This window comes from Mastomys coucha, unplaced genomic scaffold, assembly GCF_008632895.1.
Source record: "Mastomys coucha isolate ucsf_1 unplaced genomic scaffold, UCSF_Mcou_1 pScaffold22, whole genome shotgun sequence".
Lineage (NCBI taxonomy): Eukaryota > Metazoa > Chordata > Mammalia > Rodentia > Muridae > Mastomys > Mastomys coucha.
Window position 1 is genome coordinate 28,482,156 of NW_022196905.1, and position 25,459 is coordinate 28,507,614.

Sequence of the window (25,459 nt, forward strand, 5' to 3'; positions counted from 1 at the left end):
AAACTATGGAGCAGAGACTGAAGGAAGGACAATCCAGAGACTGCTCCACCTGGGGATCCTTCCCATATGCAATCACCATACCAAGACACTATTGTGGATGCCAGCAAGTGCTGGATGACAGGAGCCTGATAGCTGTCTCCTGAGAAGCTCTAACAGTACCCAACTAATACAGAAGTAGAGGCTCACAGCCATCCATTGGACTGAGAACAGGATCCCCAATGAAAGAGCTAGAGAAAGGACCCAAGGAGCTGAAGGGTTTGCAGCCCCTTAGGACGAACAACAATATGAACTACCTAGTACCTTCAGAGCTCCCAGGGACTAAAACTCCAACCAAAGAGTACACATGGAGGGACCCAGAGCTCCAGCAGCATATGAAGCAGAGGATGGCCAAGTCGGTCATCAATGGGAGGAAAGGCCCTTGGCTCTGTGAATGTTCTATGCCCCAGTGTAGGGGAATTCCAGGGCCAGTAAGCAGGAGAGGGTGGGGTGGTGAGCAGGGGGAGGAGGGAGGGAACAGGGGTTTGTTTTTGTTTTTGTTTTTTTATTTTATTTTAATTTTTTTCTTTTTTTGGAGGGGAAACTGGGAAAGAAGATATTGTATGACATGTAAATAAGGAAAACATCTAATAAAGAAAAGCTAATATCCACAAAAACTAAACAAATAAAACAAACAAATAAACAAAAGACATCTAACAAAAGACCACTGTTGCTTGTAGCCTACAAGACAGAAAACTTTTAGACAAAGTTTTTTCCTGTAAAACACCAAAGAAAAGATTTGTGATGGAGGTTAGCTTAGATTTAGCTTAGATCCTCCTACCTAGATACATAGCCAAATTCTTCTTTGTAATTTTCCATCCACTGACCCCTCACCCTGCCTGTGCTCCAAGTCCCTATCTGTCCCTGTTTGTATCCAGAGTTGAGCTCAGCCTCCCGAACTTATTGCAATAGTCTTAGATATAGTCTTCCTGGATGGCTTAACTCTGCTTGTTTCTGTTTTTTTTTTTCTTTGATAAAATATAATATAGCAAACTGTGTAGAATGTAGTTATAGCAGCACTAAGAGGGAAGGAAGTTCACAGCATAAAAAAGAAAGCCTTCAGCAACAATCTAAGTTCGAGAAACTAGAAGGAAAGAAAAATAAACCCACATCAAGCAGAAGAATAGAAATAATAGACAACAGACACCAACCAATGAAAATGGGGGGAGGGGATCAACAGAGCAAGTACTTGGTTATTTGAAAATATCTCTAAAATCAACAAAACTCTCATTAGACTGACAAAGAAAAAGGAAAGAAGAAGAAGAACATCAATATTGAAGGCTCATTGCTGCACAGAAAATGCAGAGGATGCTGTCAGCAGTGCATGTGTGAACTTTACAGACTGGAGAAAAATGTACTATGAAATAGGTAAAATAAAAATCCCTGTTAAAGGCCAGACCTGGTGGTGCTCACTCTTAATCCCAGCATTCAGAAGGCAGAGGAGGGTAGATCTCTATAAATTCAAGGCCATTCTTGTTTACATAGTGACTTCCAGAGCAGCCAGAACTACATAGTCAGATCTTAAAAGAAAAACAAAACAAAAACAAAAACAAAACAAAACCCAAATTATAATAAGGATATTGCTCCTAAGCCAAGGTTATTTCATCAGGCATTTACCAAATATTCAGAGTTACAGCTTCACACATTGTTGTTCAGAAATATTATAACAAGCAGTTATCCAAATGGAAAATGATTGTATCTATACCATACTTGTAGGTTTTAGTAGGATTAAAAACACATTGCAAAATATAGAATTTGAGCATCTTTGTAATTGCCATGCAAGTAAAGATTCCTTAAATGGCACAGCATCAGATATTGTGGTATCCACTTGTAGTCCCAGCTGCAAGGAAGGATGAGGAAGGAGGATCACTTGAGCTTATGTCTGTCTCAAAATAGAAACAAAAAATAAGAATATGTAAGATATAAAAACTATAAACTTGATACTGAAAAAAATCAAAGACTACACAACATGAAACCAACCATAGTCAAAAGATATACCCATAAAATATGAAGAAACAAAGAAAATACCCATAAAATATGAAGAACTCTCACAAATTAACAAAAATGAGACAAACTTCTAAAATGAAATTAGGTAAAAGACTAAATGGGTGAATAATTGAAAAACAATACTGAAAGAAAACAGCACTCATCATGAGTAACAAACAAAACAAATGCCTCCCTACTAAGTGGTGTTACATTATTATGAAAATGCCTCTTAAATTACAAGAGATTGTAACTTTCACTGCACTTCACAGCCAAAGTTAATAGCACAGCCAGGAGTCACTTAGGACGTAAAACTGACATCTTCCTATATATACTCAGCCTGTCTATTTAACCCACCTTTAAGAGACTGACGAAACAATCTTACTTGCCTTGGATTTTCCATGTTATCAATTTTTACCTAAGCTAATGCACAGCTGACATCTTAAGTTATATTCTTTCATGCCACTGGACCATGAGTTTATATAATACACACAGAGAGAGATACACATACATACAGACACACATATACACACTGCAAATTCTATTCCTCTAGAGAACTCTGACACTCTGACCTCAGTAAGACATGTTGAAAATAGCAAATATGATGAAAGCAACCTTATAAAACAAATATCTACCATAAATGCTGGAAGCAACATGAATATAGATTGATAAATCCATTTGAAGTTGGTTGTTATAGAGGTCAGTTGAGTCAGTTGGTGTCAGTAACGTTTCATCCTTTGTAAAACTTTATTAAAGGCTTCTGTAAAGCATCCTTATTCCTTCTCCATGCAATGCTTTATATGCTATTCAATAAATACAAAGCAAAGGCCTTTGTGAAGGATACAGACACAGAAACAGAAGCAGCTTTAACTGAACAAAATACTTCATAGCACAAAGATGGTTTTGAAATACCATCTGATATGTATTCATTCCTGCCCCTTTTGCCATTGAGAGGCTTCCAGCCATTGGGGCTGAGCCTCAGTCTCTCCAAGTGAGGAGATACAGTTGAGAATAAAGGAGTCCTGCTCAGCTCTGGCTCTCAATTAGAACTTGAGAGAAAGCACAGTAGAAAGAAGATACTCTGAAGTTATTACTAATATGTTTAAGTGGCACACTACTATTTAGGGACATATAACTGGGACAATAAACACTGCATTTGGGATAGAAAAGGACAGTGACTTGGAAAAAAATATCTAGGAAAGGATAAACAGGATTTCAGTGCCACCGGGTGACATTTAAGTTCTTAAACTGAATGAATGGCATGCTTAACTGCAATAGTAGGCTTTGTTCCTCACGTAGAGAGAAAGGAAGAACCAATAAACTGGGATGGAGACATGAACAAGGCTTGCTAAGGCAGGTCTTCTGTGTGGGGCTCAGAATCACTGACTGGGAAAGAAGACTACTCTGGAGAATATGTGGAGGGATTCAGGGGCAGCAAGGGAGCAGAGGTAATAGGAGCAGTGGCTGGAATGCAAAGGCACCATAGGTCCTATCAGGTGATTCAGTAATGACCTAGGCAGGTACTAATAAGCTGTACAAACATGCCAGGAGGTCACTTAAGACAGTTGTAGAAGTAAGGAACACTAGGAAAGAAAAGCTACTCATAAAGAAATGAAAGTAAAAATCCAATTAATAATACATGGGATGTTAATATTTCTAATTATTCAGCTGTAACCTTAAAAAAAAAAACACAGAGAAGAAAACCAAGAACTCAGAACACTAAAGAAAAACACAATGTGAAAGGTCAGAATTTTTTAATTTTGTAACATTGATAACCTCTGAGCCAGCATCACGAGTAGTACTGCAGTAAATAAGGGCATTGACAAAAACTGGCCCCGATAATGGAGAAATACTAGACAGGACATTTAAGCCATGTGTGATAAGAGGTATTAGATGGAATAATGTGGCTCCTGGCAAGCACAGAGAGAGCAAAGTTCCCCTGCTCCTCCCATGAGAAGGCCTCTGTAGAGAAAATAGTGGTTCTGAACAGGACTTAAAAAGGGACCAAAAGGTCTAAGCCCCAAGGTCTGATTTGGGAGAAAAGAAGAACTTAGAAGAAAACTAAAGACTTCATGGCTCATGTTTCAGGTGGGGAAGAGATCTAGCCATGCTTTTTACCATTCTGAAATCCTAATGATGATCCCATGCCAGAGCAACAAGAGCAAGTAACACATTCCATAAACAGAGAAATAGGCTGAAAAGGCTCCTATTCACATGGAACTTATGACTAGCAAGATAAAAACAGGTGTTCAGGCTTCTAGAAATGCAGTGCCATAAGCACCATGACCAGGGAGAACCTAAGGACAAAAGACTGACTCTGACAGAGGGAAGGGTCCTTGACAAGCCATTTCAATGCAGAACATAAGACAGAAGTTTAGACAAATTAAAATGTACTAGATGGGAGCTTTTACTCCCATTTGGGATATACACAATTGAAAGAAAATTCATTCTCATAATGAAAATCAGATAATTCAAAAAAACATCACTTTTTGAGCCCACCACTCAGCTAAATATTTAGCAAAGCGCTGATCCTTGCATGCATATGAAGAAATTACCACCACCTGCAGACAGCCATTCAAAGGACTAGAGAACAAAGTTCAGGTCACAAAGGTATTTGTGAAAGGCTCAGAATTCATAGACGCTTAGAAGAATACTTTTAAAAGGCTTTCCTCAAGGGTGAAGAATAATCAGCTATAGTTGGAACACTTCTTTTGGCCTTCTAGACAACCCATGAGAATAAAGTCAGAAAAACTATAAAGTCAGATAAACTATTTACAAATACCTCATCCCATGGTGGGGGAGGGTAATTATAAAGATTTATTACCCATCCATGTCTATTGAGTTTTAGGGTTTCCATTGATGTGGCAAAACTCCATGACCCTGTGCCATGTTTATGTCCTTGATCCTTGCTGTTGCCAGAAATTATGAGGAAGTTCATGATCTATGCCCCTGATGGGAGCATAAAGGGCAAGGAAACTACATCTGCAGTAGCATAGATGACTGCAAACTCACAGTTAAGAAGGAGGGACATAAAAATTTAAAAAAAAAAAGAAAGAAAGAAAGAAAGAAAGAGGGACCGAGAAGGCTTCAGTGACAACTCCCGTGCCAAAAGTAACAGCCTAGACCGGAAACCATCAAAGAGATCTCTTACATATTGTGATAAGGATGGAAAGACTGTTTTCTTTAAGAGATTGGCTATTGGAAGTTTGGCTGTGCTCCATTGAATATATAGGCAACACAAATTGTACTTGTAGGGTTTTGGGGGTGGGGTGAAGTGGGAATTTCTGGTTTCTTTGGAGACTCAGTTGTGTCATGTGATGTTTTTCTGGAAACTGTCTTATGACAGTATGTTTTTGCTGAATCAGACACCTGGGAGGATGTTTTGCTGAGAACAGACATGTGATGTTTTTCTGGAAGCTGCCTGGGAAAAGGTCATGTGATGTTTTGGTAGAGCAGATGCTTGAGAGAACACGTGATGTTTGGAAAGGGTATCAATATAACCCGATAGACAGTGAACGCTGCAGTATGGTATTGGTTCACCTTGCCACTCTTTGCTGGTCATCATTTGTTGTGACTTCATAGAGAAAAATGCCACCAAAGAACTTCTGGTGGTGGTCAGGCAGCTTCTTGGCCCTTCCATGGACACATGGCAATCTGCAGAGCCTTGTGGTTTCTTCTGGATCATACTGCAGTTGCTGATTTGTGAATGGTGTTTAAGTGGGTCGAGCTGTTGCTGCTGATCTGTGTGAACTGAACTGCTGACAGTGCAAACTGGATTCTTTCCAAAGAACTATTTCTAAACAGGTCTACATATATCCTCCTTTGCCATATTAACCTTTCCTTTCCACTACCTCTGGTGGATGGTGGGCTAGAAGCGAGGTTAAAGCAGTTAAGTACCCTTATTAAAAATAGGTTTTGAAAAATATAAGCCTATGGGGGAGGTCACAAGGGTTGGGGAACAATCCTGGGAGGACTGGGAAGTAAGTGTGATCAGGGTCCATGATGTGAAATTCCTAAATAGCCAATAAAAATATTGTGAAGAAAAACAAAACAAAAGAAACCCCATAACCAAAAGCAACTTGGGGAGGAAAGGATTTATTTTACTTCCATTTCCACATCACAGCCCATTATCAAATAAGTCAGGGCAGGAACCTGGAGCATAGGCCATATACTAGTGTTTATATATTATATCATATTTCACACCATATACTGGCTTGCTCTCCATGGCTTGCTTAGCTAGCTTTCTTATATATCTCAGAACCATCTGCCAGGGATGGCACCACCCACAGTGAACTGGACCCTCCCATATTAATGGCAGTAAACTGAGCTTTCCCATATCAACAGTTAATGAAGAAAATGCCCTACATATTTGCCTACAGCCCAATCTTATGGAGGCAATTCCTCAGTTGAGAGTTTCTCTTTCCAGATGACTTATGTGTCAAGTTGACATTCAACTGCCAGTACATCTATTGTCCTCTGAAACTGTGAGTCAAAATGAATCTTTTCTCTTTTTAAGTTGTTTATATAAGCATTTGGTTACAGTGATATAAAACAAACATACTATCCAAACTGAAAACAAGAAATAAATTTATGGCTGGGCAGTGGTGGCACGCCTTTAATCCCAGCACTTGGGAGGCAGAGGCAGGCAGATTTCTGAGTTCAAGGCCAGCCTGGTCTACAGAGTGAATCCCAGGACAACCAGAACTACACAGAGAAACTCTGTCTTGAAAAACCCAAAAAAAAAAAAAAATTATGGTAAAGGCAAAAGATGAGTCTCAGTGAGCTTTGGGAGAAAGTCAAGGGGCCTAATGTGAAAGACAAGGAAGAAAGTGGATCTTTAAAAAAAGATCCATTTCACTCAACTGTGAGAAGAAAAGAAATCATGAAGTTCACAGGAAATGTATGAAAATGGAAATATATGAAATGAGATAACCTAGGCCCAGGCAAATGTCACAGGATCTGTCTCATACACAGATCCTAGCTTTAAATTTTTAGATCTGTGTGTTTAATTTGGAGAGTCTGTAGAGATTAGGAAACTAGTGAAGGTCCATGAGGGGGCAAGAGCCTTCAGATGGAGAGCAAGTACCAGAACATACATGATATGAAATCAGATGAGGGAAATATTGGAGTTTAATACTGAGGGTGGCAGTGGGGAAATGGGGGAGTGGAGCTAAAGACATTTGAAAAGCCTTATGGCAACCTACTACTTTGTAAACTAATTTTAAAAAATATTTTTTGAAAAGTAGTTTCAGTGGCTACAGAGTTGGCTTGTAGTTAACAGTATCAGTTGTTCTTCCTGAGGACAGGGGTTTGATTTCTAGACCCACACAGCAGCTTAACACTGTAACTCCAGTCTCAAGGGATCTGACACCCTCTTCTGGCTCCCACAGGCATATGGTACACAGACATACAGGCAGGCAAAACAGTCATGTATATAAAAATAACTTTTTTTTTTCAAAAAAGGAATTGCACTCTGGCCAGACATGAATAATCCCTCTGGTGAACAGCTTTAGAACTGGATCTCTAGACTTTCATAGTAGAAATGGATTATATCAATACTCTATGTCCTAAGTGATTTTAGGGTTCTCTTTTTAGAAAGAAATGCCTCAGGAAAGAATGTAACCCATTTCTACATGGAAACATGCCTCCTCCTGGAAATCAGTGTAGTCAGGCAAACCAAGCACCTGGCTAAGGAACTACCCACCAGGAAGCAGGTACTCATCTTAAGCCATACTGAAGAGAAAGGAGAAATAATTACCCTTTAAGAGATAATGTACTTCTCCATGTCAGAATTCTTACTCCTTAGCACAGTCCTTCTGAATCTGCCAGGAGATTCTAGTCTTAACTCAGAAAGGCATAACTTTCCCTTTTCTTCTCTTCTTTTGGATGCTGACCAGAGCCAAGGTATGTTTTTTCTCTAGTATTTTGGGGCTTTCTGACATATTCTCTAATTCTCCCTTTCTGTTTTGTGGCTGCTTGTTTGCTAGCTGACCTCCATACAGGCTTAATTTAAATGGCGTGGCTTGTTTCTTTTTTGTTTGTTTGTTTTGTGTTTTGTTTTTGTTTTGAGGCAGGGCTTCTCTGTGTAGCCCTGGCTGTCCTGGAACTCACTCTGTAGAACTGGCTGGCCTCTAACTCAGAAATCTGCCTGCCTCTGCCTCTCTGCCTCTGCCTCTCTGCCTCTGCCTCTGCCTCTCTGCCTCTCTCTCTGCCTCTCTCTTTGCCTCTCTGCCTCTCTGCCTCTCTCTGCCTCTCTGCCTCTCTGCCTCTGCCTCTGCCACTGCCTCTGCCTCTACTGGGATTAAAGGCATGCACCACCATGCCCAGCTCTGCATGGTTTCTTTCCCTTCTCTATTCTCTCCTGAGCAGCTGTTGAGATGTACAACTTCCCTGCCCTGTTTTCTTTTTCTTTTAAATGGTAATAATATTTTCCTCAAGCTTAAAAAGGGGGTATAATAGGGGAGAGGTGTTGTGAGGGTGGGACTTGGAAAAGAGGAAGGATTGGGGGCTGTGATGTAAAGTGAATGAATGAATAAGTTTGAATGGCAGTATGCTGTTCCCAGAAGCCATGGGAAAACTCCAGTGTCAGTTATGGAATACCCCCTTATGAGTTGTTGATCAAGGAGATTCTAAAATTCCCCACCTCTCAAAAAATACAAGCTATTGTTTGTTGCAATATGCTCTTGGTTGTTCATCAGGAAGGTAAAATCCTACTGCTGAAGATATCACATACTTTGGTTGCAGGACATAAATACAGTTAGAGCTGACCTGAAAACTGCCTTTCTGCTAGCCAGTATGTATAATGCCTCTCTACACAGGAGAAAAGTCATTACAGATCTTACCAGAGGTAGATCCTGCGTGTTACAATACTGACTTGCCAGGTAAGATGTGTTCACTGGCACAACAGTGTTATAACCTTTGCTTTCAGGTTGGATTTGAGGCCTACTCCACAGAAGTACTTCATGTCTAGTACTAAACATCTGGTCAAATGCTCCTGGGTTTTAGGTATGTGCTAGGCCACAGAAGAACCTACTACTGTTTTACTAAATGGACATGTTGTCAACCATCTTCCAAATATGTTTAGTTTATATCCATAGATTAGTGCTGCTAGCAAACTTGATCAGAGACAGTTCTCTTTTACAGTGAACAGCAGTAATGCCAAGACTCAGAACTGGTCAAAGTGCTGAGAGTAGGTGACTACTGAGTACTCACCTTAAATAGGACATCTTTTCAGGGTCAGCGAACATCACAGAAGAAGGTGGGGAGAGAATGTAAAAGATGGAAGATAAGGAGGAATAAAACACTGCCTTCTGAATATGACAGTTAGTACACTCATGAACTCACCAGCTATTGTTATCTGCACAAGACCTACACAACATCTGAACTTATCATCATGGCATGATGGGGAAGGGGCACATGATACCTCTATCCTCCTGTCAAGGGTCTGAAGGGATAATGTTTATCCACACTGTATGAAGATATATCTGTCTTTCCTTGCTTACCTAAGGCACCTTTTGTTTGGTTAAAACAAAACAAAACAAAATGTCTATGGCCTATAGCATAAGGCAGAATAGTAAGGTGGGACATCCAGACAGAGTGAGGAATTCTGGGAAGAAGTCAGGCACTGGAAGATTCGCCACTGAGCCTCGGTGGAAGTCAGATGTATAAAACTGAGGAGAAGTAACCAGCCATGTAGCAGAATGTAGATTAGTATAAATGGAGTAATTGAGTTATGAGTTAGTTGGGAATAAGCCTAGTTTAAGGCCAAAAGATATTAATAAATAAAAATAAGTCTCTATGTCATTATTAAGAGCTGGGGCAGGCATAAAAAGGTCCATAACAGTGCTAAGGCAATAAACACCTACTGAGGGATGGGGGAATCTTTCTTCAGGGATGTAGCCACAGCTAAGTTATCCATGGTCCAGTTGCTAAACCTGTACCCACACATGTTAGCAACCCTAATTAAAATCAGTGGGTTAGGGAAAGGAAGAAAAGAGAGAGAGGGGGAGGAGGAAAGTATGGTAGCAGGATGAGGCCATATTGGGAGGAAACAGAATTCTAGAGGGAATCTGAGGGGGATATGAAAGGGAAATAGAAAGTGAGAATGATAAAAATATATCATATATGGTATGAATTGTCTAACAATAAATAAACAAGAGGCATCTCCTGAATAGGTAAGCGTGAAGGGTTAACTGTGAGGCCTCCCAGATGGTAGAGCTATTGCAGAAGTTATGCAAATAAGGGAGTAGAGCTTCGCTGGTAGGTCAATAGGGAACAATGTGCTCTCTCTCTCTCTCTCTCTCTCTTTCTCTCTCTCTCTCTCTCCTTCCTTCCTTCTTCCCCTCTCTTCTTCCTTCCCTCCCTCCCTCCATCTTAGGATCAACTATATGGTGGGAACTGATGGAGGGAAATGGACTCTTCATCCACTGCTGGTAAGAATGTCAAAAGGCATCACTTCTCAGCCTTTTGGCTAAGACCAAGTGAAGAATGTCAAGTTGCAGTACTACCCCTTAAGAAGTGAAGTACAACCAGGTAGCTCAAGCCTTTAATCCCAGAGCTCAGGAGGCAGAGGCAAGAGAGCTGCTGTGAGTTAGAGTCCAGCCCTTAGATCAGCTAAGACATGGTGATTACTGTCTCTCAGAAAAAAAAAAAAAAAAAAAAGGAGAGAGAGAGACAGAAGATGAAAAAGGGAAAGCAGCACATAATACACACTTAGTGTATGATCCAACTATTATTTTATTATACATGTATTTTATATATGTGCATAAAGAACATGCACAAATATACATATTTACATCCCAAACAGGAAACAATCCCAAATAGATTGATAAAGGAATTCATAAACAAACTGTGGTGCACAGACTGAATGGAATACTGCTCAGCAATAAAAAAAGAACAAAGTATCAAAACACAAATCAACATGAATGAGTCTGAATATAATAAGTCTGCCAAAGAGGTCAGAAAAAAGTAAACACTATGTGACTCCATCAACATGAGCTTCCTGGAAATGTAAGCAATCTATAGTGACAAAACTGGGACACACACACAAGTTGAGGGGAGACATTATAACGGGTAACAAAGATATTTCAGGTCATAGCTATGGTTGCTATATTTTTTCTCTTTTTCTCTTTATTAAATATTTTATTTATTTACATTTCAAATGTTATTCCCCTTTCCTGGTTTCCCCTCCGAAAACTCCCTATCCTATCCCCCCCAACCCCCGCCTTGCTCACAAACCCACCAACTCCTGCTTCCCTGTCCTGTCATTTCCCTACACTGGGGCATCAAGCTTGCTCAGGACCAAGGACTTCTCTTCCCATTGATGTCCTACAAGGCCATCCTCTGCTACATATGCAGCTAGAACCATGGGAGGACCCTCTATGTGTACTCTTTGGTTGGTGGTTTAGTCCCTGGGAGCTCTGGGGTTACTGGTTTGTTCATATTGTTGTTCCTCCTATGAGGCTGTAAGCTCCTTCAACTCCTTCGGTCCTTTCTCTAGTTTCTCCATTGGGGACCTTGTGCTCAGTCCAATGGTTGGCTGAGATAGTCAGGACAAGTTTCATGGTTGAATGCATACATCACAATTCATCAGACTGTTTGTAATAACATGTGAAATTTCTGGTATATTAAATTTGCCTCAATAATGCTGTTAAAAATGAAAAAAAAAAAAACAGTTTCTTTCCTCTCTGCTGGGTGCTGGCTGTTTGCTGTTGAAATGGGCAAGTTCATGAAACCTGGGAAAGTGATGCTGGTCCTGGCTGGACGCTATTCTGGATGCAAAGCCATCATCATGAAGAACACTGATGATGGCACCTCAGACCACTCTTACAGCCATGCTCTGGTACCTGGAATTGACCACTATCCCCGAAAAGTGACAGCTGCCATGGGCAAGAAGAAAACAGCCAAGCAACCCAAGATCAAATCCTTTGTGAAAGTTTATAACTACAACCACCTCATGCCTACAGGATACTCTGTGGATATCCCCTTGGACAAGACTGTTGTCAACAAGGATGTGTTCAAAGACCCAGCTTTGAAACACACAGTCAGGTGGGAGGCCAAGGTCAAGTTTGAGGAGCAATACAAGACAGGGAAGAACAAATGGTTTTTCCAGAAGCTTTGCTTTTAAGTATATTTTTGTTTTCATCACTAAAAGTTAAATATATATATATATATATATATATATATATATATATATATATTAAAAAAATGAAAAAAAAAACCAAAGGTGACTTTGGTAAGATATAGTGAATACATTCCACTGAATACAGCTATGAAAACTAGACAGTACGCTGATAAATTAAAGCAGGACACAGACTAGAGAAGCAGACCAGAACCCAAAGCATTATCATTTGTTACCCTCAAGCATGGGGTATGCTTGGTACTTTACATATGATTAGTAGCAGAGAGTGTACAGTAGCTTCAGATTATTAAAGCCTCAGGTTTCTGGTTAGAAGACCAAGAAAAGAGATTGCCAAAGACCCAGAAACAATGAGAGAAACTACAGAAAGACAGCACCTCAAAAAAATTAACACTGGATCAGGTAGCTGTACCTGTCTAGGGTCATCCAGTCCTGCTCAGTTAATTCCTAGACTGACCACTGGGTGGCTGCCACATGAAACTATCTAAATGGTTACCTCAAAGACTGAGAGCAGGATACAGTGGCACCACAGCCATCAGAACTTGAAACCTAAGCCTAACCAGGCCACTGGAACTAAAACAAAAGCATCACTATTTTAGTGGATTTTCAAAATAAGACTCAAACTTTCAAAATGTCTAGTAAATAACCTCAAATTCCCTGGCACAAAGAAGTAGGAAAATCTCAACTCACATGGGGAAAAAAACAACCTCCAGAAGGATACAGATATTTGTCTTTTTTCCTCTCCCTCTATCTCTATCTCTACCTCTATCTCTCCCTTTCTCCATGGGGTAGCTCTGGCTGTCCTGGAACTCACTCTGTAAACCAGACTGGCTTCAAACTCATAGAGATCCACCTGTCTCTGCCTCCCTGTGCTGGGACTAAAGGTGTGCGCCACCAGGCCTGGCAGTATTTTCTAACAACACTTTTAAGCAGCTACTGTAAAAAACTTGTGCCAAAATAATTACCTTATATACAATGATGAAATTTCAGCATAATCAATTAAAAATCAATGTTTTTATAATTTTGAATACATCATAACCTATTATTACCTCATTGAAATGTTAAAATGTGGAAAAAGATGCAGGGAAACCAAAAGACAAAACACTTTACACTTTCTGTCACTAGAAGCAGAGTAACACAGAAATGAGTAGAAATGACTGCAGCTAATAGCAGAAACTTTATCTTGGGAGGGGTATATGTGAAAAAAAACAATTTTCTGAAAATATTGCAGTTACAACTAATTTTTAAAAAATATTAATCAGTGACTGCAGAGTTAGCTCAGCAGTTAAGAACAGTTGTTGACTGGCAAAGATCAACAAAATAACTGACAACAAATGTTGGAGAAGACATGGAGGGGAAGGGAACCTTTGTTCACTGTTGGGATTACAAATTGGTCCAGCCTCTGGAAATCACTGTGGAGAACTAAAATTAATCTGTCATATGACTCAGCTATTCTAACTCTAGGCATATGCCCAAAGGACTCAACATCCTCCTCTACGACACTTGCTCAGCCATGCTCACTGTGGCTCTAGTCACAGTAACTAGGAAATAGATATAATCTAAGTGCCATTCAGGTGATGAAGAGATAATAAATGTGATACACATACATGGAGGAAGATTATTCAGCTGTAAATAAAATTGAAATCATGAATTTTGCAGTTCTGGATGGAACAAGAAATAATCATACTGAGTGAGATAACCGAAACTCAAAAAGACAAACATCATATATTCTCTCTCACCTGTGATTTCCAGCTCTCAGTCTTCATATGTGAGGGAATAAACTGGAATAAGTGCAGAAACCAGGAAAGTGAAAGGGGGCCATGGTAGAGGGAGCAGTAGAAAGGAGGAGCAATAGGGTACAAGTGATTTGAAGGGGGAAATGTGGAAAATGGGGCTATACTTAAGGAAGAAAGAAGGAGGGTAAAACGACAGTAAGAATGTTTGACATTATCTATTATCTGTCTACCTAAAACTATATATAATACATATGTAAGTCTAGTGTGCATATACATATATAGTTTAAATTAAAATTTCCCTTCTGGGCTGACAATGCTTCCCTGAAGAGCCATACATAATCTAACTAAAACTCTACCACTAGTCATGAGACACCATAGACTAAATATTGTTGCCCTTGATTCCTAGAGACGGAAGGTAAGTTGCTATTGCTGAAGACACCATGTACATTAAACATGTAACCCAGAGAGGACCTGAGATGGATCTAGAACCTATTACTATCACTTTACTAAACCTTACTAAACTTTATTAAATAATCCCTATCTATATGTTAAATGTGTCCTTATACCCATAGATACATGTAGTCCTCACTGCTCATCAAAGAAACTTCTCTATGCAACTAAGACTATTACAGAAAACCATAACTGGTCAAAATGCAAAGAATAAGAGATCGTGTGGTGGCCAGTTCCAACTGATACATTTATAACACAATTCCTGCACCTAAGGTTCACAGATCATTTCAGAAGAGTCAGAGGAGCAGGAAGTTTGTTGTGAGATCTTGTCCCCCAGAAAAGTCTTATCAACAATGGATGCCTAAATAGAACCTGAACAACAATAACATCAATAGGCATGCTAACACGAAAGGGGAATTTGCATAGGCCCTTCTGCTAGCCTAAGAATGTCAAGCAACTATGGAATGCTGAGAGCAGGAGAAATAAACTTCCCCAAGGAAGAGCCCCAAACTGGTTATACAACACCAAGTAACATTATACAGACTGAGCAGGTTGCATTTACAGATTTAGGAAAAGTATATAACAATAATAAAAGAAAAGAGGCCATGAATTTGAAAGGGAACAAGAGCAGCTACATGGAAGGGTACATGGGAAGAAGGAAAGGGAAGTAGGAGGAATGATAATCATATTATAATTTCATAAAATAAAAAAATTCATAATGCCAGGCATGGTGGTCCACACCTTTAATCCTAACACTCTGGAGACAGGAGCAGATGAACCTGAGTTTGAAGCCAGCTTAGTGAGTTCTAGGATAGCCAGCACTATCTAGTGAGACCCTGTCTTGGAAAAAAAAAAATCTTTTTTAAAAAAGTCTCAAGTTAGGTCAGCAGGTGCCTCTTTTGCCTGTGTCAATGGATACAACTTGACTACATCTGCAATTAACTTAAATCCCAAGTGTCTGTGTATACCTGTGAGGTTTTTTTTTCCCTTAATTAAATCATATGAAGTGGGAAGGCCTCAAACTCAGAAATCCATGTGGTATTAATCTTGGAATTTTAGTTTCTTTAAAAAACACAGAAATATCATATGAATATGTTTTTGTTTTAATCTCAGGTGTGGGATATGGGGCTGCTTCAGACTGTCCACAGCAGCTGACTATGACTTGCCTAGTGCTCTAGCAGAGGCTTGATTTTGCCAGCTACAGTTTCTGCAATGGTGTGATGTTTGGAATTCTGGGGACTTTTCAGAGAGTATATAAATGCTAGGGCCTTAAAAGACAGGATGGGTTGTTGGTTGTTTGCTATTGGTCGCAGTTTGTTAAATAGTTGTGTGAGAATAAAAAAGAAGAAGAAATTAGATATCCTGACAGCGAAGATCAAACTTGCTCCAAGGAACTTGACATCCCTAATCAGCAGGAAGTAGATTAACAATTACGTCACCAGCTGGGCAGTGGTGTCGAACGCCTTTGTTCCAAGACAGCCAGGGTTACACAGAGAAACCCTGTCTCAAAAAACCAAAAGAAAAAGAAAAAACAAAAACAACCAAACAAACAATTATATCGCCCTCTTTCCTTTCTATCCTTTCTTCTATCAAGTGTTAAAAGGTTGAAAGGGTGGGGGAAAAGGGTGGAGAAGGGTGAAGAAAAGAACCCACAAAGTAGCCTAAGACAAGCCATAGATCTGCCTACCTCTGCCACTTGAGTGTTGGGATTAGGGTGTGCACCACCACCACCTAGCTGGGAAAGACCCATTTTTCTTTTTTGAGAAAAGCATAACTTTTATAACATTTTTCATAACATTGTCTTCTTTCATTTTTTAATCTTTGTGAGTTTCATACACATATATAGCGCATTGTGATCATATTCATCCCTTAAAACCTTGTCCTATCACACCCCCATTGACTGCATACTTCCTCCTAAATGTATTCTTTCTAGTTTTGTATCTTTTGAATATTTGGTGTGAGTCTTGTATAGGTAGCTGTCATTGCTCTATTTTCTTTTCTTTTGAATTGGATATTTTCTTTATTTACATTTCAAATGTTTTCCCCTTTCCAGGTCTCCCCTTCGGAAACCCCCTATCCGGAAGACCCATGTTTAATATAGATCTTTTGAGGTGGCTAGCTTTCATCTGGCCCACACCTTCTGGTGGCAGCCTACATAAGGGACATAGAAGAAGGAAGCTTGCTCTTTGCCTACTTGCACTCACTGTTGCTGGCAAGTCCATTCCTTCACTGCCATTAGAAGCTACTTCTTCAGTATTCTGAAGACTAGCGGAGACATCCAACCTCCTAGACTGAACAACCACTGGATTCTTAGGCTCTCCGTTGGTAGACAATCATTATTAGACTAGCTTGACCACAGCCTGTAAGCCCTTGTAATGAATCACCTTTCTATATCTATGTATAGATCAGTTCTGTTCTTCTAGAACACTGGTTCTCAACCTGTGAGTGGTGACCCTTTTAGGTCACCTTTCATAAGGGTCACTTAAGACCATCAGAAAACATAGATATTTATGATTCATAACAATAGCAAAAGTTATGAAGTAGCAATGAAAATAATTTTATGGTTAAGGGTCATCACAACATGAGGAACTGTATTAAGGGGTCACAGAATTAGAAAGATTGAGAACCACTGTTCTAGAGAACACTAATGTACCTGGTAAAATCCTAACTACTAATTAGGGACTTATGGGAAGAACAAACAGGGAAAGGTGACTTATATTTTTTAAAATTCCACATTATTTTATGTCAAATATTTCTAACTATATACATTATATAGTTTATATCTTAATTACTCATATATGTAAATCATGTATTTAAATCAAAGAGGACTCAGATTAATGTATAATACAAGAAAAGTTAAAAAATGAGGGCAGGTGGTGGCGGTGCACATACCTTTAATCCCTGCACTTGGGAGGCAGAGGCAAGCAGACCTCTCTGTGAGTTTGAAGCCATCCTGGTCTACACAGCAAGTTGGAGTCCAGCCAGGACTACAAAGAAAAACCCAATCTCAAAAAAAAAAACAAAAAACAAAACGAAACAAAACAAAACAAAAAAAGAACAAAAAACCAAAACCCAACCTTTAGTAATTATGAGATGGAGATGGTTTTCTCAGATAGCACTTTTGTTTAAGTCACTTTCCCAAGAAAAATCCCTCTGCCCTCCTCACCAAAGTGAGTTTCTGGATAGAAAACATCTATTCTTGTTCTCAGAGCACAGAGGTGATGCTTCAACACCAGAGAAATAAACACATAGAGTAAAACACAATTAGCACCATAAGGTTCTCTTCTGGGAACAGAATGTGCAGATGCAAACATACATTAGACATGGAAATAGGCAAGTAACTTACAGGATGCTTGGCTGAAAGTCTCCCTGTCACTGTTCCAGTCTGATTCCATATAGAAGAGATGGAGCCCTTGATCAATTAAGAAGAATCAGTTTAAACCTATGCAGTAAGGTGTGAGAAAGAATATCCCAATTTCTTTTTTGTTAAGCCTTAGTTACCTTTTTCATATAAGCTACTAATCCATCTATAAAAGTTGACTTGATCTTGTGAACCTACATCATAAAGACAAGAATAGTTATATTCTTAAACTTGCTTAAGCATTCAAAGAGACCAACTCCATAGCAGCAGTTCACATAGAGATGGGCATGTGGTGTCGACACCTTGGACAACCTCAAGTGGTGCCAGGATTGAATAACACAGATTGACAAAGAAAGATGCCAGTTTGTCATTCTGCAGTATTTCTAGGCTACAGAAATACTACAAAATTGCACTATAACTTTAATTTTTAAAAAATCTTATTTTTAACAATGGTTCTTAAATGCTTTAATTTTCCTTGTAGCCCACCAACCACCAGAGGCAGTGGAAAAGAAAGGATATTGGGTAAGTGGACCTGTTTAGAAAGATTCTTGGCGCAACTCTCATCTGTTGTCTGGAAAACAGCAGTCCAGGTCACAGGTCAGCAGTAGCAACTGGATCCACTTGCAAACACTTCACAGACTTACCAGCGGTCCAGTTGGGTAAAGTCAGGACAGCAGACACAAGTCAGCAGCGGTGGCACAGCAAGAGGGGCCAACAGGAACACCAGGAGAAGTTGTGCCTCTCTCAGTGAAGCGAAGTTTAACAAAGAGGGGAGACCAACAAGCATTGCACAACTAGCTCTGTAAGCAAGCCTAGATCAGCCTCTGTCACTGTCCATCGAGTCCTATTTATATCCCTCAATGTGTCTTCTGTGGGTCTTGCCTCAGCACTAGTTTGACTTGGCAAAACTCCATGTGTGTTTGTCTCAGCTGACATCACTTTGCCAATCAGTCCTAGTCCTCAGAAGTGGCAAAAAGCCTGAGAACACCACCAGAACTATTTTTTTGGTGCATTTCTCTCTATGGAGCCCCAACAAATAGAGCTCAACTACACAATAGACAGACCAAATACATGCATGTTGTTAGTGAAGGATCCTTCATCATGTGTTCTTTCACATGTTTGCTTTAGCAGAACATCCTTTCACCTATGTCTGCTTCAGCTAAATGTTCCTTCACTAGTATGCCTTAGTCTTTTACCTGTCTCCACTTCAGGAAAACACTTTTTCAGGTGTTTACCCCAGCAAAGCACCATCCAGCACAACTGACTTTCCAGAGAACCTTACATTTCCACTTCACTGCACAGATTCTCAATACTCTCCTCAGTGTCCCCAGCAGTGGGCCTTTCTAGTTCTCTCCCCAGCCTTATATCAATCACTTCGGGAAGATCACTAGGTTGGCACCAACTCATTTCTGTAGGCTCAGTAAACAAAAGCAGTGTTGTTTGGTTTGTAAATGTGGTTAATGGATAACAGAGAACATGAAATAAAGGGCAGGTATATGAGCAGAGAAAATGTGATTAACTAAGAGAGGAAAGGGGGCATGCCAGTAAATATCACTGTCTTGGAGCCTGGGAGTGAGGGGAATGACAAGACTATTGTGAGAAATGATAGACATCTCATTCTCACTTGAAGAGACTGGGTACAGGCCATCAATCTCCTTCCCCCTATGACTCCTTGGGCTCCCAGTGTTGGGCAGAGTACACTTGGACTTGAGTAAGATGACATCCAGTGATGAAGAAGTGGGACTGACAAGGGCACGGTAAATAATAGCATTGTTGTTTGGTTTGTAAATGTGATTAATGGATTGTAGAAAACATGAAATAAAGGACAAGTATGTGTCAGGACAGAAAAGACATGATAAAGCTGGTTGAGAACATTTTATCTCCTTAGAACTCTGTTAAAGCATGTCAACAAATATGGCATTGTGGATAGACAGGTTGGATAGTTCTCCTTCATCACAAACTGTTTACACACACACATACACACACACACACACACACACACACACACAGAGAGAGAGAGAGAGAGAGAGAGAGAGAGAGAGAGAGAGAGAAGAGAGAGAGGGGGTAATCAACTTACCTGTCTATATTCCAAAATTAACTTGGGTAATGGGTGAAGGTCTTGTAGAGAATTTAACTAAAAATGAAAATATGTATTACCAATATAATTTCTTCATTTCAACATTCTAAATGTTTACTTTCAATTGGAGAGCATGCTTGTAATAAATGATGTAATTTAACACATTTTCCAAAATGAAGATTCTTAACAAAGTATCTTAATCTCATATCAAGTTTCTTAATCCCAACCTCTTATAAAAATCATTCTGACATCCACCCAAGGAGCTAAAATTACTTCATATAAGCTGAGAAATAAGAGTCTTCTTCAGACCTTAAATTACCAAAATCTAAATCTCACATAAAGGAATAAATCAAGTGTCCCAAACATAAAATCCATGGTACAGCAGCACCCAGCATTTGCCTGGGTGAAACTTCAGGGAGCTGGCATAAGCTTTGAAATCCTAAAGCCACAGTATTGAACACATAGTACTTCTGATCCTAATATGTTAATATGGAGTTCAAAAAGAGGTAAAAGCAGCCAGCAGTCATAGAGCTCAAGGACTGGAAAAGAAGAAGGATCTCCTAGGAAACTGGGATATGTATTCCTTGCCATGAGAGCAGGTACATGGTGTGGCCACGGAAGTGGTTATATGTGCCTGTGAGTGCCCAACATTACTAAAGATGATCTGATGTGATAGACTGCAAAGATCAGTTACATCTGAAATCATCTTTGGCCTTCTTCCAGCCTCACTCACAGCAAGTCCTATGGTTTATCCCTACAAAATATGTCAAAATCTGCCTTTTTCCTCCCGTTCTTGCCTTATCACCTTTGTCCTGCCATTTACTTTCTCTCCTGGCCTCACAAGCCAATACACTCATGTGCCCAGACACACAAATGTATGCACACATAAATGCACACATAGGCACTCTCAAACACACATGCACACACATACTTAAAAACACAAAATTGCACCAAATTATCCTTTTCCAGAAGTATAGCCAGCCAGACATTCCGGGAGGGCAGCTACCTGCTCATCTGCTGGTGTACAGCAGGAGCATAACTCTGAGTGAAAGCACTTTGTCTAAAGGGTCTGCTGCCAGCACAGAAGGCAGCTTGTACCTCGTGGAGACACATGGCCATGTCAGAAAGATAAGGAAGCTAGACTCTTACCATGGCTTCTGATGTGGACAGCTGGTTCTGTAGCCCAGTTCTGGGAAGATGCTTCCTCTGACTCAACAGGTGCAGCTTCAACTTGCCAAAAAGGATCTTTAACAAAAGTGATGCATGTGTGTAATAAAAATCCAGGTTTGAAAAAAAATGAACATAGCCATCACAGGTATAGCCACTACTCTGAAGATACACACATGAATAGATAGGATAACAGGCTTAGCTCCTCATCTATAAAGACTTTGACTTAATGTATCTCATAATGTTCATCACTTGTGAGAACATGAGTACCTTATATCATTTTCAGACAGTATTATAAATTCAGAATGAACCCTCTGTACTGGCTGGTTTTGTGTGTCAGCTTGATAACAGCTGGAGTTATCACAGAGAAGGGAGCTTCAGTTGAGAAAATGCCTCCATGAGATCCAGCTATAAGGCATTTTCTCAATTAGTGATCAAGGGGGGAGGGCCCCTTGTGGGTGGTACCATCCCTGGGCTGGGAGTCTTGGGTTCTATAACAAAGCAAGCTGAGCAAGCTAGGGGAAGCCAGCCAGTAAGAAACATCCCTCCATGGACTCTGCATCAGCTCCTGCTTCCTGACCTGCTTGAGTTCCAGTCCTGACTTCCTTTGGTGATGAACAGCAACATGGAAGTGTAAGCTGAATAAATCCTTTCCTCCCCAACTTGCTTCTTGGTCATAATGTTTGTGCAGGAATAGAAACCCTGACTAAGACACCATCTTTTAAATTCTTGAGTAAGACACTTAGTTTTTGAAAGGACAAAATTTAACATTACCAACCAGTGGTCCACGGCTGTAATCTCAGTATTTTTGGAAGGTGAGACAGGAGGGCTGTCATGGGTTGGAGTGAGCATACAGCCATGCACTACATAGGCAAGTCTGGGCTACTGTCTCAAAAAAAAAAAAAATGAAATTGAGCCTTACCTCACGAAGTTGATTATTACTCATTATAAGAAACTTTTCTCCTGCAACAAAATGGGCTTCTTGCTCCAATTCCTTGAGGCGAGCCTGAAAATTTGAAACATCATTCATAGACTTTATGATTTAAAAAAATTTAATATTCTCATCAAGAACCTCTCAACAAAAGACTTTAATGGAATAAAAAGCCATCTATAGCTTACCAAAATGAACATTTAAAAGCAGACTTGTGGTGGAATTTTCAGGCCCATAAATTACTTTTCTCTAAACCAAGCTAAAACTTAAAGAAGCAAAAATAAAAGTACACCAAAATGAGAGCATCACTATTAGAACTAGGAAGGGATCTATTATGATGAGAAATAAGACAGAGAAAGAAAAGATATGGGTTGGCCGAGCAGTGATGACACATGCCTTTAGTCCCAGCACTTGGGAGGCAAAGGCAGGCAAATTTCTGAGTTTGAGGCCAGCCTGGTCCACAGAGTGAGTTCCAGGACAGCCAGGGCTACACAGAGAAATCCTGTCTCAAAAAAAAAAAAAAAGAAAGAAAGAAAGAAAGAAAGAAAAAGATATGGGTTACAGGCTTACCCCTACAATAGATCAAAATGTCCTCGAAGTCAGTAAGAGGAAATATAAAAGACTTAGATGAAGGGCTGGCTGTAAAAGGCACAAGCCTGATAACTTCAGTTGCATGGACTCACATGGTGGAAGAAAAACCGAATCCCCAAAGACCATTACACACACACACACACACACACACACACACAGAGAGAGAGAGAGAGAGAGAGAGAGAGAGAGAGAGAGACATTTTAGAGACCTGATGATTGTTTTCAAAGAGAAACTAATAGCCAATGATAATAGAAAACAATTTACTTCATCAATAGTAAGGAAAAGAGACCAAACTCATACATGGTCTATGATAGTTGCAACCTGCAGACAATGTGATGCCTCTTGTCTGGGCTAGACACCACCCATGGCAGGGCATAGTACAATGATAGCATTGAGGCGAAGATGCAGACAGTTGAGAGACTGTCTACTATTGGTTGACCCACAGTTCAATAATAAGCCAGACTATATTGTTTAGACACTGAAATAAAGAACATATGAAGACAAACAGGAATGAAGTGCCTTCTAAGGCAGGGTGGTAGCTACTTTGGGTAACAGAATACACTTCTGCCAGGAAAAGCACATAAGGCTCTAGATATCCCATGCTTTAACCTGGGTGAGGGATACCAGAGTTATCTTTTGGGTTCTTTAGATGAAATTAAAAAATATTTTTCATACATCTTTATGTACCTTTCCATATTTTCATTCTTTAGGAAATCTACCAATTCCTTGAATGAACTGTAGGGAGCAAATTCCTTACAAGAAAAATAATCTAACTTAGTCTAGGCCTTGATGGCCCACTGGAGAACTGCCCCCCCACATACACACACTAGGTCAATGCTTATCCTCCCTATATGAATGCATGTCAGTCACTATTATATTGCTGTAAAGAGCATGACCAAGGCAACACTTATAAAACACCTATAAAAGGAAGTATTTAATTTGATTTTTCAAGACAGGATTTCTCTGTGTAGTCCTGAGTGTCCTAAACTGTAAACCAGGCTAAGTGTCCTAGTCTATAAACCAGGCTGGCCTCAAACTCAGAACTTTGCTGCCTCTGCCTCCAGAGTTCTGGGACTAAAGGCTGTGCTACCATCACCTGACTGAGAGTTCTCTTGATCCACAAGCCAAATAGAGAGGAGAGGAGAGCAGGAGGGAGCTCAGGGGGAGTGGGAGGGATGGGGGAAACAGAGACAGACAGACACTGGGCTTGGCATGGGCTTTTGAAACCTCAAACCCTATTCCTAGTACCACAGTTCCTCCAACAACAACACAGCCCCAAATTCTTCTAATCCTCTAAAATAGTACTAGTATCTAGTGACTAAGCATATGAATATATAAGCCTACAGGTGTTGTGGGAATAATTTAAAAAATTAATCCACCCCACAAACTCTCTTTCTTGCCGGTCCATGTTCTTGTGCTGGTACCATCCAGCCACACTATGTCCCGGCGGGTTCTTGCTATTTTCCCCCAGCTAGCAGTAACATCTTGCTTACATGCAGTGCTTTACACACCCCCACAATCATTCATCTAGCTCCTAGTACCCGGTAAAGCATGACTCTTAAGGCTTAATTATCTAATCAGGTTTATATAGTAATAAGGTCACAATTTACAAAATGCCAATACAATAATTTCAGAGCCCAATGATAAAGACAATAGTTTATCCCAATTATCCTAACCTTGTAAAAACCTTAACTTGGTTGTTATAACCACGCAGGGTCTGAATCGTCCTCTTCCTCTGCTTCCATGATGAAGATCCACCGCCCCTTCCTGCTCTCTGCCCTTTTACCTCCTCAACTTCTAGCTCCAACTCTCTACTACTGTCCAATCACAGGCCTGTCACTGCCCTAATGTGATTGGACAGAGAAAATGCTGCAACATACAAGGGCCATTCTTATTCAAACTTCCAGTCCCTGTTCCTCATACATAGGCTTATAGCCATAACATAATGCAAAAATGTATTCAGACCAATTTCAAAATTCCCCATAGTCTATCATAGTCTCAACACTGCTTAACAATCCAAAATTCAAAGTCTCTGAAATTCATAGCAATTTCTTAATTGTAACCCCCTGTAAAATCAAAATAAAAAAGTAGGTCACATACTTCCAATACTCAATGTCACAGAATACACATACTATTCCAAAAGAGAGAAAAAGCAGCATAGGTGAGGAAACACTGGACCAGAGCAATACTGAAAACCAGGAGGGCAAACTCCAAACTCTGCATCTCCATGTCTAATGTCAAACTGTTCTTTAGAGCTCCAACTCCTTTTAGCTTTGTTGACTGAAACCCAATTCTCTCTTTTGGGCTGATTCCACATCCAGTGATATCCCACGACTCGACCATCTCCAACATCTTGATATCTCCAACCCAATCCAGGATTTACCTTCATAGTTCCAAAAAAAATGGCCTCTTTGAGCCTCCATGAATTGACACTCCTGACACATGGCTAACCTCAGTGGCTTTCCTTAGCCATGGAAAGAGATTCCACAACCCCTCTTGTATCCTTGACTCTAAAGCCAGAAACACTGACTGTGGCCAAAGCTGCCAAGTTCTGCTGCTTACCAGGTCTGGAACTTGGCCTCCATGTTCAATTACATTTGCATCAGTTTTCTATTTTTGATGGTTTCCATATGGCTTAAGCTCTTCTTTAATTCCTTTTTATAAGTTGGAAGCTTAGCTGGATGGGGTCTTGTCCTGAAGTTACCACTCCCTTTATTTCACTTAGCATCAGGCTTTTCTCTAAGCTTTTGTTTGTTTATTTGTTGAAGACAGGATTTCTCTTGTGTAGTCCTTACTGTTCTGGAACCCACTCTATAGATCAGGATAGTCTCAAACTCAGTGATCTGTCTGCCTCTGCCTCCCATGTGCACCCCCATCACCTGGCTTCTTTAAGCTTTTAGTTCCTTGAACTCAGGACCTGACTCCAACATCATCTTTCCTGGTACCTTTTCTCCTCACAATGTGTATTTTATATTTGTCTGTGTCCAGC

At 40.0% G+C, this 25,459-nt stretch overlaps 1 protein-coding gene and 1 pseudogene across 5 annotated transcripts in view; one reads left to right on the forward strand and one right to left on the reverse strand.

Moving 5' to 3' along the window:
* The window catches only part of Poln (DNA polymerase nu), a 146,714-nt gene that overhangs the window by 67,054 nt on the left and 54,201 nt on the right, over positions 1–25,459 (reverse strand). For all 5 annotated transcript variants that reach the window (XM_031341031.1, XM_031341034.1, XM_031341032.1 and 2 more), the window contains 5 exons: positions 21,871–21,954; positions 20,931–21,026; positions 19,782–19,838; positions 17,845–17,898; positions 17,690–17,755 (listed from right to left, as the gene is read on the reverse strand). In XM_031341031.1, the coding sequence (XP_031196891.1) occupies positions 17,690–17,755; positions 17,845–17,898; positions 19,782–19,838; positions 20,931–21,026; positions 21,871–21,954 (357 nt within the window). The remainder of the gene's footprint in view (positions 1–17,689; positions 17,756–17,844; positions 17,899–19,781; positions 19,839–20,930; positions 21,027–21,870; positions 21,955–25,459) is intronic.
* Positions 11,735–12,145, forward strand: LOC116069977 (annotated as a pseudogene).